This window comes from Panthera onca, chromosome B3, assembly GCF_046562875.1.
Source record: "Panthera onca isolate mPanOnc1 chromosome B3, mPanOnc1 haplotype 2, whole genome shotgun sequence".
In the NCBI taxonomy this organism is placed as follows: Eukaryota; Metazoa; Chordata; class Mammalia; order Carnivora; family Felidae; genus Panthera; species Panthera onca.
In genome coordinates, this window is record NC_138344.1 from 122,129,631 (window position 1) to 122,153,616 (window position 23,986).

At 43.9% G+C, this 23,986-nt stretch overlaps 1 protein-coding gene across 14 annotated transcripts in view; it reads left to right on the plus strand.

Annotated features, from left to right (window-relative positions):
• The window catches only part of NRXN3 (neurexin 3), a 1,572,196-nt gene that overhangs the window by 84,111 nt on the left and 1,464,099 nt on the right, over positions 1-23,986 (plus strand). For 11 of the 14 annotated variants that reach the window (XR_013556003.2, XR_013556004.2, XM_060620422.3 and 8 more), the window contains exon 3: positions 17,341-17,358. The exons of the other annotated variants lie outside the window; for them this stretch is intronic. Coding sequence is in view for 9 of the 11 variants with exons in the window: in XM_060620422.3 (XP_060476405.2) it covers positions 17,341-17,358 (18 nt within the window). In the remaining 2 variants the exon portion in view is untranslated. The remainder of the gene's footprint in view (positions 1-17,340; positions 17,359-23,986) is intronic. 14 annotated transcript variants of the gene reach the window in all.

A 23,986-nucleotide genomic window follows, 5' to 3' on the forward strand; every position in this document is an offset into this window, starting at 1 on the left:
GTATTCATACAACACACAACAAACAGTGACTCAGACCCTCATTTTTCCAATTCAGCCCATCCCCCAGACTCAGTCTCCCTGTGAGAGAACCTGCTATCCTGTCCTTACCCTTTCCTCACCTCTAATCACCAACCTCCTACAGGCCTCTAGTTCCACTCAACTAATTCCTACTCCTCCATCAGATCTCAGCTCAGACCTCACCTCCTCCAGAAAGCTTTCCTGGACCCCATACCCAGCCCATTCCATGTGGACTAAATGGCGTTCCTGAACTCCTGTAGCATCCACTATAGTTTCATAAGTGGAAGGTGACTTACAATAGGCCACTCTGCCAGCAGGTGGCTGAGGCACTGGGACTAGAGTCCAGGTATTCTAACTTCCTGTCTGGCATCCATTCCCCTATATCACACGGAGAAGAGATAGGTGGCCCAAGAGAACTGGATGATTCCACAGAACACGGGTTGCCAAGCACAGTGTGTGGTGAAGCTATGGTGCCTGTGTTGGTGCATCTTACAAGTTAGAGGAAAACAGTGATGGAAACTTAATCCAATATGTGAATAATTATAAATGTGATGAATGGTATAGATGGCAAGAGCGGAATGGGGGGAGATCTCATGAGAAAAAGGGTGCTCAGGGAGGCGCCCCCCCTCCCCCAGGAAGTGAGAGTAAAGATGAGAAGGAACCAGGAGGAAGCAGTGGAGAGGGGCAGCATCTCTTCATTGTCACTTGTTTGGCCTAAGGACAAGAGTAATTAGTCTCTTATCCCTGGCAGGAGCTGTGTCTTTTATTTGTAAATATTTGTTTGGAATATGGTTGATGGGTAATGCAGATGGAGGGAGAGAGGACGGATGAAGAACAAGAGAAACCTTCATTCAGTATGGTAGGGTGAGGACTCTGGTCTTGTCTGGTAAATGGGCATATCTAGGGGACACCTCCATCCAGAGTTCTGAACTCTAGAGGTGAGGATGGGGCGTAGAATCTCTGTGTAAAGGAAGCTCTATGTAGAGAAGGTGAAGATGAAAGGCTGCTAGAACAAGCAAGCCAGTGAGTGTCATTAGCTGCCAGTCCAAAGACACTTGTTCCCCAAATAGCCGCACAGTGTGAGGGCCACCCACGGCATTTCCAAACAGCTGCCTTTCCTCCTAGCGCTGACTTTATCGGGCTGCCCTCCCAGGCGCTCCTGCCTGCCATGTGTGTTTTCTCGGTGCAGGAAGAGGCAGAGGGGGTTGCCCTGGTTAATCCACACTCTTCAGTTATTGTTCCCAGGGACATTTATAGTCCAGAACATGTAAACAGTTCTCAGCTTCGAGGAGTAGGGGGACAGTCTGAGGCTGGGAATCTGCTTGATGCTAAGTGTCCTATGCTTCCTGGGCTTTAGGCTAACATCTATTGAACAATTACTATGTTTCAGGCTCTGTGTGAGTGGTTTTATCTTTTGTCCCCATTTAACTGACGAGCAGACTAGAGCACACTTTCCCCATCTACCTTCTGTGGCAGACATGCAAAGATACCAGAATGAAGTTTTGCCATTCGTCAGGAAAATGAGAGAAATAAACATAATGTAGGAAGTTTATTGTAAAGGCACATTTTTTTTAACTTTGAGATTATGCCCTTTTACTTTTTGGTATTAAACTACTTTTTATTTTTAAGAAAGCCTGGTAATACAAAGCATCAGTTTTGGGGCTTTTGCTTTTTCCTGGCAAAATAAAAATATAGTTATTCTATGTTTCCAAAATTACTAAATTGCTTGAAATATATTACAGGAGAGTAAAATCTAGTAGTGTGCCAGTTATTATGGCAGGCAATAGGTGGCTTCCATGCTACTTTCTTCCTATGAATAAAGTATTTATATAATTGTTTTCACTTTCTATTCTGATCTTTTATCAGAAAAAATGCATCTGGACAGGAGCTCTGAGATCATATGATTTATCTTTCTTCAGCATTTATCAAGATGTTTTGATTGCACAGTTTGACCTTGAGACATTTTAACTCTATGTTGGTGTAGTCAAGATTATACAAACACTGAAACATTTTTATTATAGGAGTATTTTTTAGAGGCAAATGATGTGGGGCTCAGATGATTCCTCAATCCAATTTTCCTTCAGCATACTTAAACCATTTCTTATTTTTCCAATTCATTTATATTTTACTAAATTAGTTTTAACCAGATCGATTCTGCTCCATGTGTCTTCTACAGTGAAGATTTGATTAATCGATCAGTTATTTTTGTGTGTGTGTGTGCCTATCAAATTTTGCCTATATAGCTTCTGCCATTGTGAATGTTCTTTTTGTGGTCATTATTTCTACCACATCCAATTTTCTCACATCAAGTTTGCCGGTCTAAATTTTGTCAAGAATGTTTGATTCTTCCTTCAATTTTTTAGTCAATAACAAATTTTACTATGTGCATTTTTAGCTGCTGTCAGTTCCATTTTGTGTTGACTTTTTTCCTGACAGGTCTGATTTTTTTCCAGGTCTCTTTTTACAGTTCGAAGAACCACATCTTCCTACAACTAAAGTCAGCTTCTTGCCTAATGTTTTTAGCAGGTGCAAAAATGTACTTGAGAGGTCAAAAATTCAGGATCCAAATATTCTGTGTTGCTGAAAGAGACCAGTGATCCAGAAGGATTAAGAAATCTACCCAAGGTCATACATCATATTCTTGGCAGAGTTCTTCTGGGTTATTTCAGCATATACGACTCCACTGGTTCAGTGAAGGACATATCAGAATGTAAGATTGGGTTGATCTTGATGGCATACTATCTGCTCCTACCCTCTCATTCCCCCTTCTGAGTCTAATGGAACTTCCACCTACCCGCCTTCTTGAGAAATAACAGCTGGGGCCCCAGTTCGAAGCCTCTTGGCTTCTCCCTGCTTCCTAACTAGGCCTGCCTTAAGCTGTGTGTGCACTGGGGTGGCATGATTTACAAACAAGCAGGACCAAAAAGGAAAAATCCTCTCTTGCGGAGAATTAGGTCAGTGGCAGAGTTGGGGAGAGGAGGGAATCCAGACCTTGTTCTCCCATCTTTCAGTTCACCCCCTCTTCCCTAAAGCAGTCAGGGCAGAAGCCACATTGCTATTGAGAAGCTGACATCTGGGCTTGGGGGTGAGGAGCAGGGGGGCAGTACCCCCCCCCCCCCCCCGCCGTATTCATGTGCAGAACTGTGTGAACATGAAAGCGGCCTGTTTTCTGGCCACTTGGGACTCCCCCCTCTCTCATTGTATTTGTCTGGATTACTCTAAGGGGGATATTAGTGTTGTCTAATAATGGCCTCAGATTTATCTAGGGATTTGTGTGATTAATTCCCAAGCAAAGTACAGCAGATAGATTAGAGCTCAGCCTGTGTGGTGGGTCTACACCCTCTATTCTCTGCACTTTCTAATTGGTTTTGGGGGAGGCTCTTCTCTCACTGCCTTGTTATCCTGATCATTGAAGGCTGTAGCATTTGGGCCCCCACTGTAGGGTAGTGGAAACCATTTTCCACTGCTACAGAGCATGAGTGAGTGTCTGAGAAGACAGTGAAATCTCCAAGTTCATGCTCTTGTTCCTTTATGAAAGCTGCAGAGATGTGGTCACTTGCTTTTCTCTCCCAACTGCCACCACTGTATTCTCAGTGCCAGATTCTTCTCCCAGCCCTCCTGTTGGGGCACTGGTACCCCAGCTGTGGCACAGTGGGAATAGAGGTGAACTGGGATGTAGATGATCTGAATTCTGGCTTCAGCATCAACATTGTCCCGGTGGATGGACATGTTGGTTACCTGGTCTAGGGTCTGTGTCTCTCCTCTGAGCCTCAAAGGATCCTGTATGACTTTATTGCACTGATCACAATTATGATTATTAAATAACTAATTATCTGGTTATTTGTGGCCCATCTCCCCAGCTAGACCTTAAGATCCAAGAGTGCAGGCCCCACATCTGTCTTGTTCATCTGCCATTCCCTCAGTGCCTAGCACAATCCCTCACTCGTGGGTATGTGCTTTGAATATGTGTCGACGGAATGAACCTGTAAAGCAGAAGACACAGATTTGCTGGACACCCTACAGTTCTTCCACTTCTAAAATTCTCTACATCTCTCCTACTGTATTTTCTCCAAAACAATCTCATAAACACCCCCCTTTCTAATGTTTTGACTGTTTTTTTAACTGTAGTACCACAGAAGTTATAAGATAAAAATGGTGATGAATAATAATTTAATTCAAAAAGCATATTACTGATATATAAAATATGAAATCCCTCCTAAGAACTCCCCCTCTGTTCGCTTGTTCTCTATGGGTCCTGGCAGTGGAATGCCACCCTGCCTGGGCTTCTTCATTCCCTCTGCCAGGGCCTGCAGGATCCTGTTGAACCCTTCAGAATAGGCCTGGTACTAACTAGTGGGCTATACATGGTTCTCAGACTCGAAAATCATTCTTTTAGCTGCAGAGCAGATAGTGTACTAATTTCACATCACAGCACACACTGCTTTTCAAAGGGAAGAAGTCAACCTTGCTAATTTTCTGAAAATGAAAGAAGGGAGACCGTTTAAGAGAAAGCAGAAAGAGTTGATGAGAGCTTGGCAGTGAGAGAACCTTAGGGCTACTTGCTTTCTTCTGAGGTTCTCAGGTCACTTAGAAACTTCTTTTCTCAGAGAATTTAGTTGAAAGTCTCCAGCTAACATGAGCCAATATCTGACCCCCTCCTCAAGCCCATGGCAGACACTGCTAATCAATCTTGACCCCCTTTTCTTTCCAAACCCATATGCAGCCTCAGACTCTTTTTTTAAAAAATTAAAAGCTTTTTAATGTTTATTTATTTTTGAGAGAGACAGACAGACAGAGCGTGAGCAGGAGTGGGTCTGAGAGAGAGAGGGAGACACAGAATCCAAAGCAGGCTCCAGGCTCTGAGCTATCAGCACAGAGCCTGGCACAGGGCTTGAACCCACGAACCATGAGATCATGACCTGAGCTGAAGTCAGACACTTACCTGACTGAGCCACCCAGGTGCCCCCTCAGACTTTTTTTTTAACACATTACTCCAAAAATGTCACCAAAGGAAATGAAACTAATGTGTGTTAAGCACTAGACATTTTATATACATTTGTCTGTTTTGAACCTTCTGGCAAATGTGAATGATCCCCATTTTACAGATGAAGTTTAAGTAACTTACACAAAGTCATCTAATAGCAACGTTGGTAGGGCTCAAAGCTTACATGTTGCCATGCCTTCCAGGGAGTCCTACCCTCAGGTGTCAATCTGACCACCAGGCCAGTAATGGTGAAACGTTCTTATGAGATGTGTCTCCACTTAATTGTCGCTGTCCATCCTCTGGGGCCACTTCAAGGTTACGCTAGTAAAAAAAAAACAAAACTTTGAAGCATTCTCTGTCAACCCTAAATCCTGTATTAGTGCTAAGTGCAATAATAGGCCAGATAGGGCCACCCTATCATGTTTATCTACTCTCTTGCTTTATTAGATTTACTACTAACTGCATCCAGGGCAGTTTTTTTTTTCAGTCCCCAGTGCCTAAGTTGGTGTTTGGCATGTATAAGTGGTCAGTAAATGTTAGTTATTTCAAATTGAACCTGACACAGAGGCTCACTCTGGGAACACAAAGGGTGAGGATAAAGGCTTATGGCAAATTGAAAGCCTTCTTGGCTGTTCTGAGAATGTCTCAGCCAGCCTTTTCCAAACTGTGTTCCACGAGATTTTACTAGGTACTTTATGGAAGGAGAAGTGCCCAGTGTTCAAAAACATTTGTAAAACTGCATACTGTATCCTTTCTTTGACTTCACAGTGTATCTTAGTGTAGGCAAGGCTTTCTGAAGTCTTGCCATAGAGAAACTTGATTATTTTTGTTTAATTCAGTTGTTTCTACATTTATTATTTTGTTGCTGTTGGCGAGGAACTCCTATTTACATTTTACTGGATGTGTGTTTTTGTGGAATTCTGTTCTGGATATGTTGCCTCAATTTATAATCCTTTCTGTGAAATAGGGGTCCTGAAGTCATAAATGCTCCAAGAAATTTAATGACTTTTTTTTTATTAAAATATAATTAATATACATGGTTAATTAGTTTCAAGTGTACAATATACTGATTCACAATTCTATACATTTCTCAGTGCTTATCAGGATACATGTACTCTCAATTCTCTTTATCTATTTTACTCTTCCTGCACCCACCGACCCTCTGGCAACCACCTCTGTATTTAAGAGTCTGGTTTTTTGTCTCTTTTTTTGGTTTGTTTCTTAAATTCCACATATGAGTGAAATCATATGGTATTTGTCTTTCTCTGACTTACTTCACTTAGCGTTATGGCCTCTAGGTCCATCCGTGTCATCACAAATGACAAGATCTCATTCTTTGTTATGGCTGATTAATATTCCATTGTGTATATATGCCACATCTTCTTTTTTTTTCCAATATATGAAATTTATTGTCAAATTGGTTTCCATACAACACCCAGTGCTCATCCCAAAAGGTGCCCTCCTCAATACCCATCCCCCACCCACCCCTCCCTCCCATCCCCCATCAACCCTCAGTTTGTTCTCAGTTTTTAACAGTCTCTTATGCTTTGGCTCTCTCCCACTCTAACCTCTTTTTTTTTTTTTTTTTCCTTCCCCTCCCCCATGGGTTTCTGTTAAGTTTCTCAGGATCCACATAAGAGTGAAACCATATGGTATCTGTCTTTCTCTGTATGGCTTATTTCACTTAGCATCAAGAAATTGTGGTTTATATACACAATGGAATGCCACATCTTCTTTATCCATTTATCTATCGATAGATACTTGGGCTTCTTCCATAGTTTGGCTATTGTAAATAATGCTGCAGTAAACATAGGGGGGCATAGATCTTTTTGAATTAGTGTTTTTGTTTTATTTGGGTATAAACCCAGTAGTGGAATTACTGGATAATGTGGTAATCCTATTTTTAATTTTTTGAGGAACTTACATACTGTTTTCCATAGTGACTGCATAGTTTGGATTCCCACCAATAGTGCACAATTGTTCTTTTTTTCCACATCCTTGCCAACGCTTGCTATTTCTTGTCTTTTTGATTCTAGCCGTCCTGACAGGTATAAGGTGATATCTCATTGTGGTTTTGATTTGCATTTCCCTGATGATTAGTGATGTTGACCATCTTTTCATGCATCAGTTGGCCATCTATTTGTATATCTTCTTTGGAAAAACATCTATTCAGGTCCTCTGCCTGTTTTTTAATTGGATTATTTGTTTGTTTGGTATTGAGTTGTGTAAGTTGTATATGTCTTTCATATATTTTGCAGATGACTTTTTTTTGTTTTATTATTTATTTTTGACAGCGGGAGAGAGGGAGACAGAGTGCAAGTGGGGGAGGGGCAGAGAGAGAGGAAGACACAGAATCCGAAGCAGGCTCCAGGCTCTGAGCTGTCAGCACAGAACCCAATGTGGGGCTTGAACTCACAAATCATGAGATCATGACCTGAGCCGAGGTCAGATGCTTAACTGACTGAACCACTAGGTGCCCCATGTATTTTGGATATTAACCTCTTATCAGATATATCATTTGCAAATATCCTCTCCCATTTAGTAAGTTGTCTTTTTGTTTTGTTGATGGTTTACTTTGCTAATGACCATCAACAATTATTGTCACTGGAATTGGCAACCTCACACCACGATTTCTTGAAATTTGCCCCCAGTTCCCCATGACCTAGATTTGGGTGGTTGACTAGTGAGAGAAGAAATAATTGGGAATGGATAAACAGTACTGTGAGAAGGAAAAAGACTTTGAATTCAGAGAAATCTGAGTTAAAATCCTGGATACTCTGAGTGAAGTGAGCTTGAGGGTATTAACTCCCCTGAGCCTTGGTTTCCTTGTTTGTTAAGTGGGGATAACAACCGTGTCTATATCAGCATTAGATGAAGTTATGTATATACGATGCTACCACAGGGGGCTACCACAGGAGGCCTTCATTAAATAGCAGAGATTATAATGGACAATGAATGACCCTTGCACTTGTCTTCTGGGTCATATTTTTAAGTTTCTTTCATTTTTTAAAGTTTTATTTTATTTTATTTTATTTTATTTTATTTTATTTTATTTTATTTTAAGAGAGAAAGTGGGGGAGGCAGAGACAGAGGGAGAGAGACAGAGAATCCCAAGCAGGCTCTACACCGTTAGTGCGGAGCCTGATGTGGCGCTCGAACTCATGGAGCCATGAGATCATGACCTGAGTCGAAACCAAGAGTTGGATGCTTAACCAACTGAGCCACCCAGGTGCCCCAAGTTTCTTTTATAATATCATTGTGAATAGTTACCATATTTAATCTTTTTGATACTAGGTATGGTTGCGAAAAGAGGTTCAGGGAGGGCTGTGAGTTGCCAGAGGTCACACAGCTGATACTAGGCTAGAAAGTCAGGGCTCAAAACCTAGGCTTCTGTCAGCAAAATGTGGTGCATACATACAATGGAATATTATTCAGCCTTGAAAAGAAAGGTAATTCTGATACCCACTACATGGGTGAACCTTAAGGGTGTTATGCTAGTGAAATAGGCCAGTCACAAAAGGATAAATACTGTATGATTCCACTTACATGAGGTTCCTGGAGTAGTCAAATTCGTAAAGACAGAATGTAGAAAGGTGGTTGTGAGGGGCTGGGGGAGGAGGTGTGGGCAGGCATTGTTTAATGGGAACAGAGTTTTAGTTTTGCATGGTGAAAGGAGTCCAGGGATGGAACGTAGTGAAGACTGTGCAATGCTGCACAGTGGTGTGAATGGACTTGATGGGGCACCTGGGTGGCTCGGTCAGTTGAGCATCCGACTCTTGATTTCAGCTTAGGTCATCATCCTAGGGCTGTGAGATGGAGCACCAAGCGGGGCGCTGCACTGAGTGTGGGGCCTGCTTGAAGTTCTTTCTCCCTCTCTCTCTCTGCCCCTCCCTGGCTTGTGTGCCTGCATGTGCACACACACTCACTCTAAAATAAAATAAAGAATTAAAAAAAGGTTTAAGATGGTAAATGTTATGTAATGTGTATGTTATCACCACCACAACAAAAATATTTAGGAAAAAAAAATCAGGGCTTCTGATTCCAAAGGCAGGGCTCTTTCCTACACATAACAGCACTCCCTACAGAGGAATGAGCAGCCAGGGTGGGGGTGGCCTCTTCCGACGCCCATTGTACTGAATTACAAAATCTATAGAACTCACCTCTGCTGAGAAGACCCTTTTCTCCCATATCATTCTTCCAAGTGGCAAAAGCCCAAGGAGTTAGTCTTTCCAGACAGCAAGGAATTCTTGGAAAGAGGACTGATCCTCAGTCTCATGGAAACCACTTGGGTCAAATAACAATGATTTGCTAACATTGATTAGTTCTTCTTCAACCTCCCAGTGCTTTTGCGTAATTTGCTCCTAATAACCCCTACATCAGTCTTACAAGATAAGTAAACTCTCCCCATTTTATAGATTGAGAAGTTAGGGCTCAGGGTGGTCAGTTAGCACAGCCACGCTCATGTGCAGTTTGTGGAAGAGCCAGGTCTTTTACTCCAGATCCTGCCTCTTAACCCCTGTGCTGTCTGCAGGAAGAAGGGAAATGGAAGGTGTCTGCACCTCAGCTGTTTTTCCCTGATTTCTGTTCCCTCCTGTGATGCACTTCTCTCTGTCCTACGAAGATGAGGGACATCCTCTCATCTAGGTCAGTTTGTCTCCTGATTTCCTGGTGTTCAGGTGTCTACTCTTCTCCCTGGTTGGGTCATGCTCATTTGGGGAGGGTAATATCCACTTTTACCTAGGAAGTTAGCCTTTGGGCCCCGTCTCCTGGCTGTGTCCACCTGCTATGAGGACTTTTCTAAAGACTTATCAGGCGGGAGCCTGTTGCAGGTGCCAACCTCACGGCCTAATACTGAGAAGTACTGTTTAGCTAGGGATGACTTTTGTTTGCAAGGCTTAAACATCTGGATAGAGGCTAAACTTGGCACTTTTAGTTTACAAGGCGTATATCAACAAGCCAGCACAGACATTCCTAATAACAACTTCAGAATGTGTTTATTGAATGTTTACTCTGTGCCTGGCCTTGTGCTAAGCCCTTTATGTGGGTCATCTCATTTGACCCTTATAATAGTCACATAAATTAGGTACAGTCAGTTCTGCTAGAATGCTTATTTTGAAAATACAAATTTGTTCCAGTGTGATCGATCTATTAGGGAACAATTTGGGCATAATGCTTTTGCCTTTGATTATGCACAATTTTGTCCACAAGAAACACTAGGTAAAGGCAGAAAACTTCGGCAAGCCAAACCAGGCTGTGTAGAAATACACAAATGCACACACCTCAAAAGCTCCTTCAGTTAGCACGTGTGCTGTGAGCCACACCCTTGCACATCTGGTGTCACAGCTCTGTCCGGTGTCAGAGCATCCTCCTTTAACTACTTGGCAACAGCTCACAAGCTTCCTGTTTCCATGAGCACAGTTCAAGTCTTTTTCAAGGGCTCTACTGGTGGTAGTATTTATATATTTCTTAATTATTTAACACATGTAAAACTGGCTCCTATTCTGGTTCCTATTATGGGTCACTGATGAGGTTTCTGGGTGTCATGCCCCAACTTCATTTTCCCCATTAGCCTTGTGTTTTTACTGCATGATTTTGCACAGTGTTGTGACGTTAAGAATTGACACATGCTTCTAACCAAACTGATTACCCCGACATTATTTTTATGTGGACAAAGTAGAAGGTAAGGCTAAGCAATTTGACAAAAATATTTGTAATAACTAACGGTAAAGTCAGGATTCAAACCCCAGATTGCCTTACCCCCATGTCTGTGCTCAAATTCCCTAAAACACTAACAAAACAAAACAAAACCAGAAACCCTGGTGTCTGCACTGATCTTTGGTTGCGTGTGTAACAAGTAGACTCCTTCTTCCCCCAACTGTCAGTCAAACTCTGGTTCCTCAAGCCAGAGCCACTACAAGAATGTGAGAGCCCCTAAGGTATTTGGGCACAGTACTGACTGAGCCCAGGGGTGTGCCATCCGTGTTCTTTCCTGCTTTGCAGCCCACTCCTCTCCCTGCTGCTACCTTCCCTGGCTGGCTGGCACTTGACCCAGCAGCTATCTCTCCCCTCCATCTTACAGGCTGGAGTTATTAGCACCAAAGAACAAAAGCAAGGAGAGTGGGACTGGGGAGGGGAGGGGGCTCAGTCTTCTACGAAGGCAGATAAATAGGTTCTGTGTTGAGGATGAAGTTAATACCACCTGGCCTTTTGTGGAGAGACATCTCTTCCTGTGTTTGAAGAGCTCAAACACTGAAAGCTGGAAAGAGCCCCAGAACACAGGAAGCCCAGCCGCTTCGCTGCTGGAAGTTTGCTTTAGCTCAACTAACGAGATTGTTTCTGTATTTGTTCCTGAAGTAGAGGGAAGAACCTTGTGCTCACTCTCCCCAGGGGCATGAAAGGAGAGGCCATTGGGGAGATGCAGTCCTTGCCTTTTTTTTCTTCCCTCTCCTAACATTGTAGTCTGGTGTACTCTTCAATTGAAGGCCTGATCTGATGCTTGTGGGCCTGGGGCAAGAATGTACATGAGAGACAATGGGCAGCCTCCCTTCTTTCTACCTCCAGCAGCACGGAGATCCTTCTGGACATTTGTGTGGACACCCCAGCCTATAGAAGTCCATAGCTCCTGTAAATTGCTTTCCCTTGGCCATTTCTTGACACTAGAGTATGCACATTGGTGGACTGGTCAGCTTTTGGGAGAATGGACCCAAGGAAGAGACCCATGTGAATTTGGGGCAATTTGAGCAAGGAATTCTGAGTACCTGATTGTACTCTACAAAGGGCTTAGTGGCAGGAATTGCTGATTCCCAATGGGAACATCTAGTTGGCCCTGTAGACTCCTCAGATCCTGGGCTGAGATGTAGCTACAGGAGGGCCAGAGCATGCTCCTCCCTGTAAAGCATATCGCCCAGGGCAAGGGCCCCAATTAACCAGGCCTATGGTCATATTGCATTTGACCCCTTCCCTCTGCCCTGGGCTGTGCTTTTTTTCTCACTTCTGTGAGATGCCCTACATTCCTATCCCTGATTTGTTGCTTGATGGGTCAGATGGTACTTGTCCTGGTTTGCTCTTTTATTTAGAAATATAGCTTGACCCTTATAAGCTACTCTGAGTATGAGAGATATTGATAATGAGAGAGCCTCCTCTCTGGGTCTTAGTTTCCCTGTCTGTAAAACAGGATGAAGAATGTTCCTACCTGCTAGGGTTTTGGTGAGAAATAAGATGAGGTATATAAAGCACTTCACACAGGGCCCCGCACACAGAATATTTGATAAATGTGAGCTTTATTATGAGTTAGTAGTGTTTTGTGCCAGGGATATATAGACATTATATTTTATCACCACACTTACCCTGTGACATGTGATGCTGGACACAGCAATTGGCTCAGAACATGTGACCTAAGCTAAACCAATGAGAGCCTTCCCAGGGAATTTTGCCAGTATTACCAGGAAATCAGCTGTTCCCTTTTCTCTAGAGCTGACAGGATCCATCTTTGTTACCACATGGGGACAACCCACCTGATCATGAGGGCAGCACAGGAGAAAACAGTTGTTCTTAATTAAGGAGGGGATTAAGACAGACCCAGAGTCTAATAGCAGCTCTGCCCCTCTGTCCATAGGCATGTGCCGTAACATCTCTGAGCCTCCCTTTTCAATTGTAAATGGAGATACCAATATTAATCAAGATGATTTATTAACCATTCAATACATATTGCTGGTCACCTATAGTAGGCCAGACCCAGCTTACACACTGGGGATACAAGCAATGAATGAGAGAGACAGTGCTGCTCTCATGAAGCTTATATTTCCAGGGGGATATAAACAATAAAAGCAGAGACCCATCCTGTGATGTCAGATAGTGATTGGTGCCATGAGAAAGGAAAATCAGGGTAAGTGGCAGAGAAGGGTCCCATGTTAGTGAAGGTGGTTAAGAAAGGCCTTCCTGAGGAAGTAATATTTGAGCTGATACCTGAAGAAAGTAAGAAATGGCCTTATATATGCCTGACAAAGACCATTCAGTCCAGTGCTTAGCACATGCATAGGCTGCAGGCAGGACTTGCTCAATTAGTGTTAGTTACTTCTATTATGGTAGGGGGTTGAGGACTGGCTCTCATAACCTTGCACCTTCTCTCTTCTGGCCCCCTAGCTCTGGCACTCACACTGATCTTGATGGAAAAAATGCCTGATGAAAACAAATTCTGGCCCAATTTGGGGCTATTTCTGTTAGGAATGCCATGCTTAAAGCAGGGATGGGGGAGCAACCCAGAGAGGAAGCATTTGGCTGCCATTGCCACACTTCACCTACTGTCTTTAGCATCACAACCAGAGAAGAAGTAAATTAGGGCATTCGCCCTTCACTCAGTATCCAGCAGATACTTATGGTGTATTCAACAATAACCTCAGCCACAAGTACATATGCTCAGCATGGTTATTTTGAAGTTCAAAAGGAAACACTTTACTGTAGTGTGGGAAGATCTGGTTCTTCTAACCATGGGGGAAAAATGAGGGACCCTTCATCTGCTCCTGTTGTGTTTCCAGAGGGAGCTCTCCTGCCTCACCCTTCATTTGGTCTAGATCATTTCACAAGGGAGGAGTCTAAGATCCCCCCACTCACTACTTACATACACACACACACACACACACACACACACACACAGGAGCTCTGGGGAGGGTGGGGCAGGCTGCACAGCCAGCCTCGTGGAGGCGAGGCCCAGCCAAATCTTTTGGGATCCCACCTGGTGAACTCTGTCTTGGGTCTGACCTATTTTCTAGGAGAGAAAATAGAATATAGATTTAAATGCAGTGGTGCTCTGGAAAACTACAGGCCCAGCAGTGTGAGAAAATAAAACAGTGGGGGGGAACAGAGGAAGTGTCGGCATGGGTGAGGATGCCACCTCTCCTGGATCAATCTTATTTGTTTGTCAACTGCCTTTTCTTCTGCAATTTGCTCCCCTTTTTTTCCACAAAAAATTGATATACATACACACATTTACGTATTTACCTTTTCTTTGACCAGTCCTGGGGTCCAATGCTGCTTCCCCATACATAGACTCTAGGCTGCAGACCAGTAGCAACCACAGACAGAGGGAGCTCTGGGGATGGTCACCTAGGAAGTGGAATGGCAGCAAGGCATAGAATCAGAAATGCTCACAGCTGCATCCTAGGTCAGCCTTCCTTGCTCTGTGACCACAGGAGAGATTTTTAATACCCTTGTCTTCTCATATATGAAGGTAATAAAATTACTAGCTAACATTGAAGGCTTTCTAAATGTAGGTACTGTTCTAAGCTCCTCACAGCCACACTAGGTGGTAGGAACTGTTATCATCCCCATTTTACAGATAAGAAAACTGAAGCACAGAAAGTTTCAGTAACTGACCCAAGGTCTACATAGCCTGTAGACCTGGCAATCAAGCTGTGGATCTCCCTTTCTGTGTCAATTCCTGTGACTTGGTCTGAGTCATATGGCTACTCTTGGAGCTAAGGTGGGGGTGGGGGTCATCTCTACCAAGCCACATGGATTTAGGGTGGGAAAGGAGTTCGCCAGAAGATAACTGCAACTTGTTACAAGAAAGAAGGGGTAAAGGATCGACAGGCAATATAACAGATGATTCCCCCACACCCCCTTCAACCTTTGCCATTTTATTCTTTTGGTTAGAATTGAATGTGGAGATTCAGGTTACTGCTTCTTGGGACAGGGGCCAGGTGACACTGTGTCTCTCTCTTCCTCAAGTTGGACACAACGTTCAGAACTACCTCCAGCTCAGTGACACAGCTAAAAACTGAACCTGGACCCTACCCGTCACTGTAGGAAGCTTATCTTGGTGGTCTTTTGCCCCTCTTTGGCGAGAAGAGATGCTGTATGTTTTATGCTCATGACTAGAACTGAGGCCAGTTAAGGATTCAGGAGGGAAAACAAAAGAGACAAGAACAGCATTTGTTTTGACTCCTGTACCTGCTCTCCTACAATCTCTTAACCCTCCCTTGCCCCACTTCCCACTGAGGAGAAGAAGGGAGGAATAAGACCCAAGGCGGGGGAGGGCTGGAACACATGCCTTCATTGACAAGTAGAACTGAACCAAAGTCTCTCACACACACACACACACACACACACACACACACACGCACACGCGCACACACACACACACACACCTTAATTCCTGTGGTCTCTTGGTGTTTCCAGGGAGCCATCTGGTCAACATTTTTTGGTAATTCTGTCTGTGGTAATTCAAAGTGATAACAATCAGCACAGCTAACATTTATGCAGTGTTTGCCTTGTACTGAGTTAAGTGCTTTACAAGTATTTAATCTCCTAACACTGCCATGAGGGAGGTTTTGTTCTCTTCCCATTGTGTAGCTGAGGAAAACAACTCAGAGGTTCAGTGATTGATCCAAGGCCATTCAGTAGGCAGGGATTTGAACTCAAACCTGTCTCTCTCCAGAGTTTAAGATTGTAAACACAATGTTGAAATGGGAAACTTTGGGGTTCCAAGGTATCCTGTCTCCCTTACATGTTGGTACCTCCAAAGAGCATGTTTCCATGAACAATGGTGTTGACACTCCCACCACTGAACTCCACCACGTGTAAATAGTTTGATATCCTGTTTAATGAAGGGGTATTTTAATTACTACTCTTCTAGGCAATCCATCAGTCACGGTTAATGGCCCTGCTTAGTTATTTATACAGAATGTTTTCCCTTCTTACCTCTTCTATTTTGCCACTTCTTCCTTCCACTCCACCCCTGAATCTAGCAACTTACCAGAAAATCTGAAAGGGGGTGTGGCTGAGGAATGATTCAGAGCTCTCTAGAAGTCTTTTTGGGCAGATACAGCTTTTAGGGAATACAGGGTGTGGGCTAAAGAAATGCTCAGCTGTTGCTGTGGGTTTGCCCCTCCTGGATGTGGGGGGCACAGCTCTCTTAGGTCAATGCCTGCATTTTCCTGGGGCAAGAGTTACAGTTCCTAAGGAGCTTGCTGAAGCTTTACAAAACTAATTGCAGCAAATTAGAGGTGCAGTGGATAATGCATTACTTACTCATGGGTTAGCTAGGAGGGTCTCTCCCATGGCTTCAGGATGCTCACTTTAGCCTACAAACTGAATTTGGGTTCCGTATGCCCTTGAGAGACCTGGGTTTCTGTTGAATAAATGCTGGACTGGGTGGGATTCAAGAGGTCTAGGGTCTTATCTAGTCTCTGTACCTGAACTAAATGCGTGAATTTGCAAGAGTCTCTCAACCTCTTTCATCCCCCATTTGAGCCAAAAATGAATTAAGCTAGATGATGTCTGTGGGTATCCCAGGTCTACCTTTCAATGCTTCTAAGTGAGTCACCCAGGATTGCTTGGATGGCCAGTGGTTTTTGAAGAAACCCCCTGTTCCATCTTCTTAGCTCAGGTATATCCTTTCAGGTTGGGTCTAGAGGTTTTAACAAAGCTTTGGCCTGCTCTTGACTTAGCTTCTCAGCACGATTCTATCTTGCATTTGAGGGTAGGAGGAGGAGATTGTGTTCATGAAGACAATGGGAGTGAACCGTTCTTCATTTTTTGAAAGTTCATTGGCTTAATTCAAATGTCAACCTTCCTAGGGCTGGATGTTTATTTGTAGTTGTCAAAAGTGATTTCAAATGGCAATTCCTGTCATTAATGATGGGGTGAAAAGCAAGGAGAAAAATTAAAAGGGGAGACAGGATTTCAATTTGTATGGCAAATGATCCACTCACATACAATCTCATGTACACACGCTGCTGTCTGTGATAAAGGATGGTCCCTGGGTATATCAGGGAGGGAGGGGATTATAAATGTTTTGTTATCTTCTGTCCTTCAGTCCTATATGGTAAATAATGCTGCAACTTGCTCTTAATTATTATGCCTCTTTTTCTTTGTTCCTCAAGGGAGTGGTTTATTATTATTTTTCTCTTTGTGGGGAAACTTGCTTGACATCATGTCCAGTGTTCTGTATCTGGAGGCAAGGAGGATTTGCTTGGGTGTTGTTGTGTAGAAATCAACCAGAATATTTTAACCAATATTCTTGCAGGATTCCAGTCTGCTTGGCTTTTTTGGAGCCCTATCTGATTCCAGGATGATGTCTTTCCGGACAGATGTGAAACACCCCTCTCTTGCTACATGCACAGTGGAAAGGGAGCTTGGCCCCTCAGCTTGCATGGGTGGTTTTTGGGTGAAGGTAGAACTAAGTGCTCAGAGGTTGAGTACCTTTGGGGTCTTGCATGAACATGATAGTCATGCAAGGGCACGTTGCACTGTGTGTGTGTGTGTGTTTCTAACACTCTTCTTCCTTTTTCTCCCCCTTTCTCTCCTCTGCCTTTCCCTCTTTGAAAATGCTGCCACAGATGTCAGTCAAGGTCCAGGTGAGTTTCTGTGTTTGTACAGCTGCTGTGGAAATTTCCCCTCTGCCAGATTGTGCATGGTTTGACTCTGAGTGAGACCTTTTTCTAGGGACTCTTAAACAGAACAGAAATCTAAGTACATTGCGTTTTCATTGATTTGGGTTGAGAATAAGAAATGCCTTGAATTGATGTGTTCATGTTGGTTTTGAAAACCATTTTAAAACCAAAGGAATGTGGTTCCCATGCTTATACAGTCACTTCCTTCTGATTAAAATTTCTGGGTGAATCAAAGAAATGGAAAATGAGCATTTTTGGAAAATATTTTTAAAGATATTCTTAAGATATGAACTCTCCAATTTAATGAGCATTTTTGCCTTGTCATACATAAATCTACTTATCTTCTATAGTTTCATGTGGTTGAAAGTTGAAGATATGAATACTTAGCATAGAAAATATGTGATGAGAGAAGAAGTCTTATTTCTTTGAATTCTAAGAAATGGCTTTCCCCTGCCCCACGATGAAATTGGCAATTTTTAAAAGGTTATGTAACTAATACATGTTCACTGTATTTAAAAAAAATGAAAATATAAAGAAGAGGAATGGTTTTTGTCAATGAACAAATGGAAGAACCATTCTCATGCTAATTGTGCATTTCTCTTTTTAAAATGCATACTCATCCAGAGTTCTAATTGTAAGCATTGTGTGTGTGTCTGTGTGTACAGACATATATGTACACACAGACACACACACACAGGCTCATATAAGAGGTTACAACCATATATGGATAAGAAGTGTGAGATGACTTAGAATGATTTGGAGATCATTCTAAACTGGATAGAATTTTGAGTTAAGAGGAGTAATTAACCCTACGAAATGAGAAGGGAATATCATCTTTCTTTGCTATTTTCACATACATTTTCTTGTTTAGTCATTTTAACATTTAATTCTTATAACATCTATTCAATTATATTTTAATATGATGGAAATTGAGAGCCCAACAGGTTAAGCCATTTGCCCAAGGTCATAGGGCTTGTCAGTGGTAGCACTGGGATTTGAATTTAGGACTTTGGGACTCTAAAGCCCAGGCACATTCCATTGGAACATACTGAAAATTCCATCACTGAAAATTCTCAGCAACTGAAGGTCTTGTAAACATTTCCTAAGGGGATTATCATTGATTTTTTGCTTAGAGATAATGTGATGTTTTCATTATTAGCAGTCCTCTTTCCAAATGAATTTATCCTTCCCTTCTCTCTCTCTTTCTTTCTTTTTTATTTTTAATTTTTTTAATGTTTATTTTTTTATAATTTTTTTTATATTTATAATATTATTTATATTTAAAAACAAAATTTATGTATTAGTGGAATGACAAAAGTCCAAACTTGTGTTGTTCAAGGGTTTACTGTATTTCATTTTTTAAAAATATTTTTATATTAAACATAATTTTTGTCAAATTGGTTTCCATATAACACCCAGTGCTCATCCCAACAGGTGCCCTCCTCAATGCCCATCACTCACTTTCCCCTCTCCCCCACCCCCCATCAACCCTCAGTTTGTTCTCAGTATTTAAGAGTCTCTTATGGTTTGCCTCCTTCCCTCTCTGTAACTTTTTTTTTTCCCCTTCCACTCCCCCATGGTCTTCTGTTAAGTTTCTCAGGATCCACATATGAGTGAAAATAATGTTTATTTTTGAGGAGGAGGGGAGGGGCAGAGAGAGGAAGACACAGAATCTGAAGGAGGCTCCAGGCTCTGAACCATCAGCATAGAGCCTGACGTGGGGCTCAGATTTACAAACCATGAGATCATGACCTGAGTCGAAGTCAGATGCTTAATCGACTGAACTACCCAGATGCCCCTTCCTTTCTTCCTTCCTTCCCTCTTTCCTTCCTTCCTTCCTTCCTTCCTTCCTTCCTTCCTTCCTTCCCTCCTTCCTTCCCTCCCTCCTTCCCTCCCTCCCTCCTTCCTTTCCTGTTTAAAGAATCACCCAGACTTAAGTAGGGTTTCTCACCATTGATCTATATGGTATATTACATAGCCATACAAAAAAGAATAATACAGTTATCTCCAGCTAATACACAGGATTTCCCTTTTTTTTTCTGTCCCTACCTCACCTTTGAAAATAATTGGTGGTTGAAATGAAGCACAGGACAGCATTTCCTAAGAAGATACCATTAAATTAATTTTCTATTTAATAATATTTTACTCAACAAATATCTATTGAGAATCTATTATGTGCCAGGCACTGTTCTAGGCACTAGGGGTAAAACAGTGAACAAAATAGAAGACAATCCCTGTCCTCATGGATCTTTTATTCTACTTGAGGGAAGACAGTGAACTAATGAACTGGATATAAACGCACACCTATATACATATTATATATACAATATATACATGTATTGTATCAGAGGGTAGGCAATCAGCATTGTGGAGAAAAACAAAAATGTTAAAAAGTAGGTTGCTAATTTATAGAGGGTGGTCAGGAATGCGCTCTCTGTTCAGATGATATTTTCTGGAATACCTCAAGGAGGTGAGGTAGTAAGCCCAACACCTGCAGTTTTGTTTGGAAAAGTGCCACTTGGCTCAACCCCTCCTCATCCTGGTTCCTGGCAGAGAGGTGACCCATGGTCCCCACTTTGGCTTGTGTGTGTTGTGTCTTGTCCGGAGGGTCCCAGCTGAGGGAGTAAGTGGGGCTGATATCCAGCCTGCATTCCTCTTGCCAAGCCTATGATCCTGGGGCTGCCTCTCACCAGGGGGCACCTTTTTGTAATTCTCACAAAGACTTCTATTGGTCCTGGATGAAACAGCATGGCGGAGTAAAGTGCAGTGGACACACAGGCTTCTGTTTTTCCAGAGGGGTGGGTGACCCTCCCTTAGTTAACAGCAACTATAATTAGTCCAGCTTAGCACCATTGCAATGAGCATTGCATCACCTTATTCTCCTAATGACCCTCTAAGGTGTGTCTGCTGAGTCCCATTTTTTTGCAGAGGAAGTTGAGGCCAGGAGGCTAAATGTTGTGTTGAGGTCACCCAGCCATCTAGTAGCTGGGCCAAGAGAGGGTTCCTGCTTGATTCCAAATCTTGCACTCTTTGTTCTGCCCTTGAAGGGTCTAGAGCTGATAGCCAATCCTGTAACCACCCCCAACCCGGACCCCCGGCTTTTTTGTGGTTTCTGAGCCTGAAGCAAATCAGTAGTTCAGAAACTTTCCTTGTGGCCCAGGACGTAGCAGGAGGCAGCCTGGGCTGCCTGGCCCTGGCTGAGGTCAGCGGCAGCCTCCTGCCTCTCCGAGCCCCTGGCCAGGCAGTGTGGAGCCAGCAGTGCTGTGGCTCTGAAACAAGAAGCCTTTAGTGGTTCACTGATTTTCCCCCCTTCCCCTCAGGAAGACAAATTGGGGATTTTATGAGCTAATGTAACTGTTTACCCAGGGGCCGCTGGAAGACTGTGAGGGACGATTGATTAATTTTACATGTTTACAATTTTACATGTAATTTATTGGTTAGCAGTAACACTACTGTATAAGACGCAGCTGGAAATGGGGCCCAGCAGGCAGCACCTTCCTCAAGGTTCAGGAGATGGGCTGGGGCTTGGAGAGACTGTCCTGGAAACACCCAGGAGAAAAGCGGCAGGTGATAGGTACTTCACTGGACTTGTGTGTGGGAAGATCCGCAGCCCCTCCTCCTAGTCCCTAGGAGGGAGGTTTCAGATAATAAAGTAGCACCAGGGGCACCTGGGTGGCTCAGTCGGTTGGGCGTCCGACTTCGGCTCAGGTCATGATCTTGTGGTCTGTGAGTTCGAGCCCCGCGTCGGGCTCTGTGCTGACAGCTCAGAGCCTGGAGCCTGTTTCAGATTCTGTGTCTCCCTCTCTCTCTGACCTTCCCCCCTTCATGCTCTGTCTCTCTCTGTCTCAAAAATGAATAAATGTTAAAAAAAATTAAAAAAAAAAAAAAGTAGCACCAGGCATTTGTAGGGTGCTGACCTGAAGGAGGTGAGGGACACTCAGCTCTGATTTAACTCTTTACCTCAACCCTCCCCTGTCCTCTTTCAGATGAGAAAAGCCTCAGGGAGGGTCAGTAACTGCCCAGAATTTCCAGCTGCTAGGACAAGACAAGGATCTCAGATCTGTCTGGTTCCAAAGAGTGTGCTCTTTTTCTTTGAAACCCTGGCATTTCCAAGGCAGAGTTGTGGGCCTCTTATCTGTGTCTGTACTCTTAGCTCTCCGCGAAGTGTATGGAACATAGTAAGGCCTCAAAAAATTTATTGAGCAGGGAGTGTGGGAACAAGTATCAGGGCATTGTGAGTCTGTAGGGTCCCTGAGCCATATTTGAGCTGAAAGGCCATCCTGTCCAAAGAGTACAACTATTTTACTTTTCAAAGGAGGAAACTGAGGCCCAGGGAGTGGCAGGGACATCTCCAAGGCCAGGTAACCAGTTTGTGGCCTGCAAGAGACCCTTGTCAGGTACTTATCCCACGCCTCTGGCATACTGGGATTTGTCAATGGTCTCCCTGTGCTGCCTGGGGGCAGGAGTGGGCAGGCCCAGCCCAGTACCATATCACACCCTTAGCTCTCTCCCTTTTTCCCATGTGTTCTAGAACTCTCTCCAAGGGGAGAGCAAGCCCTTTGAAGGCGAGAAAGGATCTAGGAGGCAGGGAACAGTGCTGGGGCCTCTAGGTGTAAGAACCCTCCCTTCCCCTCCCCCAGTGCTTCCCCTCCAGCCAGGAGGGGCTCTTTATGGTGCTCCAATGACAGTCTCTCTCCTCAGAAGGGATAATTTCTCAGACCGCCTGCTGATTAGAGCTGGAATTTAAATGAATAACTGTGACCTTGTGCAAGTGCCCTAGTTACTCAGAGGCCCGATGAGGAAATAGGCCTCTCGCTTCAGTCCATCAGAGCCCTGGCAGGCGCAGGAGGAGGGGCTGCTGTCTGCCGAGGCCCAGAGGAGGCCCGGTCTGCTGTTGCCCGAAGCAACTGATGGCCTTCGCTTGAGCCTCCCTCTGCCCACTCTTGATCTCTGCCCTCGGTGTCTTCCCCCTTCAGTTTAAGTCATCTCAAGGCTGTCCTTGGAGAGGGGACCTGATTATTTGTCCTGAGCCCTGCCCTGTCTCTGGGGAGTCCAGCCCTGTCTCTGGGAGGGACACTGTTCTGAACCCAAAGTCAGACACAGAGCCGACGTGTCTGACTCGTGTGATGGACACGGAGGGTCTGCCCTAGAAGTTGCTCCGTGGAGGAGAGCCCCCAGAACCGCAGCCTCGGCTTCACGCAGGAGCTTGTTAGAAAAGCAGAATCTCGGGCCTTGCCCCAGACCTGCTGAGTCAGAATCTGCTTTTTTACCAACATGTCCAGGTGTATGTACACACATTAACGCTTGAGATGTGCTGACCTAAAGAGTCCAGCTTCTCCCCTTTGGGGCCACGAATGTCATGTTCCTCGTCTCTTCCGTTTTTCTGGGTTGACAGGAGTTGGGAGGGAGGATGGGATTAGGGAAGGGAAAGGGAATGAACACTCTCTGACCACTGAGTCTGTGCCTGTCACTGTTCAGGCCCTTTCGACTTAAGAATTTACATACTGTGAGTCAGGGGAGCTCAGGATAGAACAAGTTTCCGTGAACAACTGCTCAGGGGCCAAATCCAGCCTGCTGCCTGCTTTCATATGGCCTGTGGGCTATGGATGGTTTTTCTCTTTTTAAATAGTTGAAAGCAGCAAAAATAATTTGTGATGCACACATTTTATGAAATTCAGACTTCAGTGTTCATAAAGTTTTATTGGAACACAGGCACACTTGTTTGTCTCTGTTTTGTCTCTGGCTGCTTTGCAAAGGCGGGGTTGAGTAGCTGTGACAGAGACTGTGTGTCCTGTAAAGCCTGGAAAATTTACCATCTGGCTCTTTACAGAAAAAGTTTGCCACCCTCGGTCTAGAGCATAGACTTGGAGCCAGATGCCTGGGTTGACATCCTAGCTTTTTCTCCGTATGAACAGTAGGACCTGTTCAAGTTACCTTCCCTTTGTGGGCCCTACTTGCCTCATCTGTGAAATGGGGACAGGAAGTACCTTCACCAACAGGGGCTGTTGTGTAAGTGAGCTCATGCATGTCAAGTCTTTAGAGCAGTGCCCGGCACATGGTAAACCATGTATAAATTAGCCAGTATTGTAAGTTCTCTCATTTGATCCTTTCCACATGTTTTCATTTCACAGATGAAGACACTTGGGCTCAGAGGGTTTAAAACAAAAGACGTTCTTTGGTCTGTTTGGTCTTCCAAACTATTCACAGGCATGCCACCAATCCTGTGCTGGAGAGCCCCTCGAAAGACACCTGCTATGCTCCCCTTGTCACAAATTTTCTCCCATCTGTCCTGATCTTTATGCCTTCAGTGAAGAGGTCCCTCAAACGTAGATCCTGGCCACGACTGCTGTGAAGCAAGGCCGAGGAATCCCACTGAGGGGGAACGAAGGGACCGATACTTTCAGAGGTCCAACTGTATGCCAGGCACCCATCAAGATGTTATATCCTTTGCCCAAGGTCAGAAGCAGGTATGGTAGGCACCAGGATTTAAACACATATCTGGGATTTCTGCTCTCATTCTGCCTCCTTCTGGCTCTGCTACTTTCCCTGGGGGTTGTGTGGCCTTGGGTAAGTCATGCACCCTCTCTTTTCT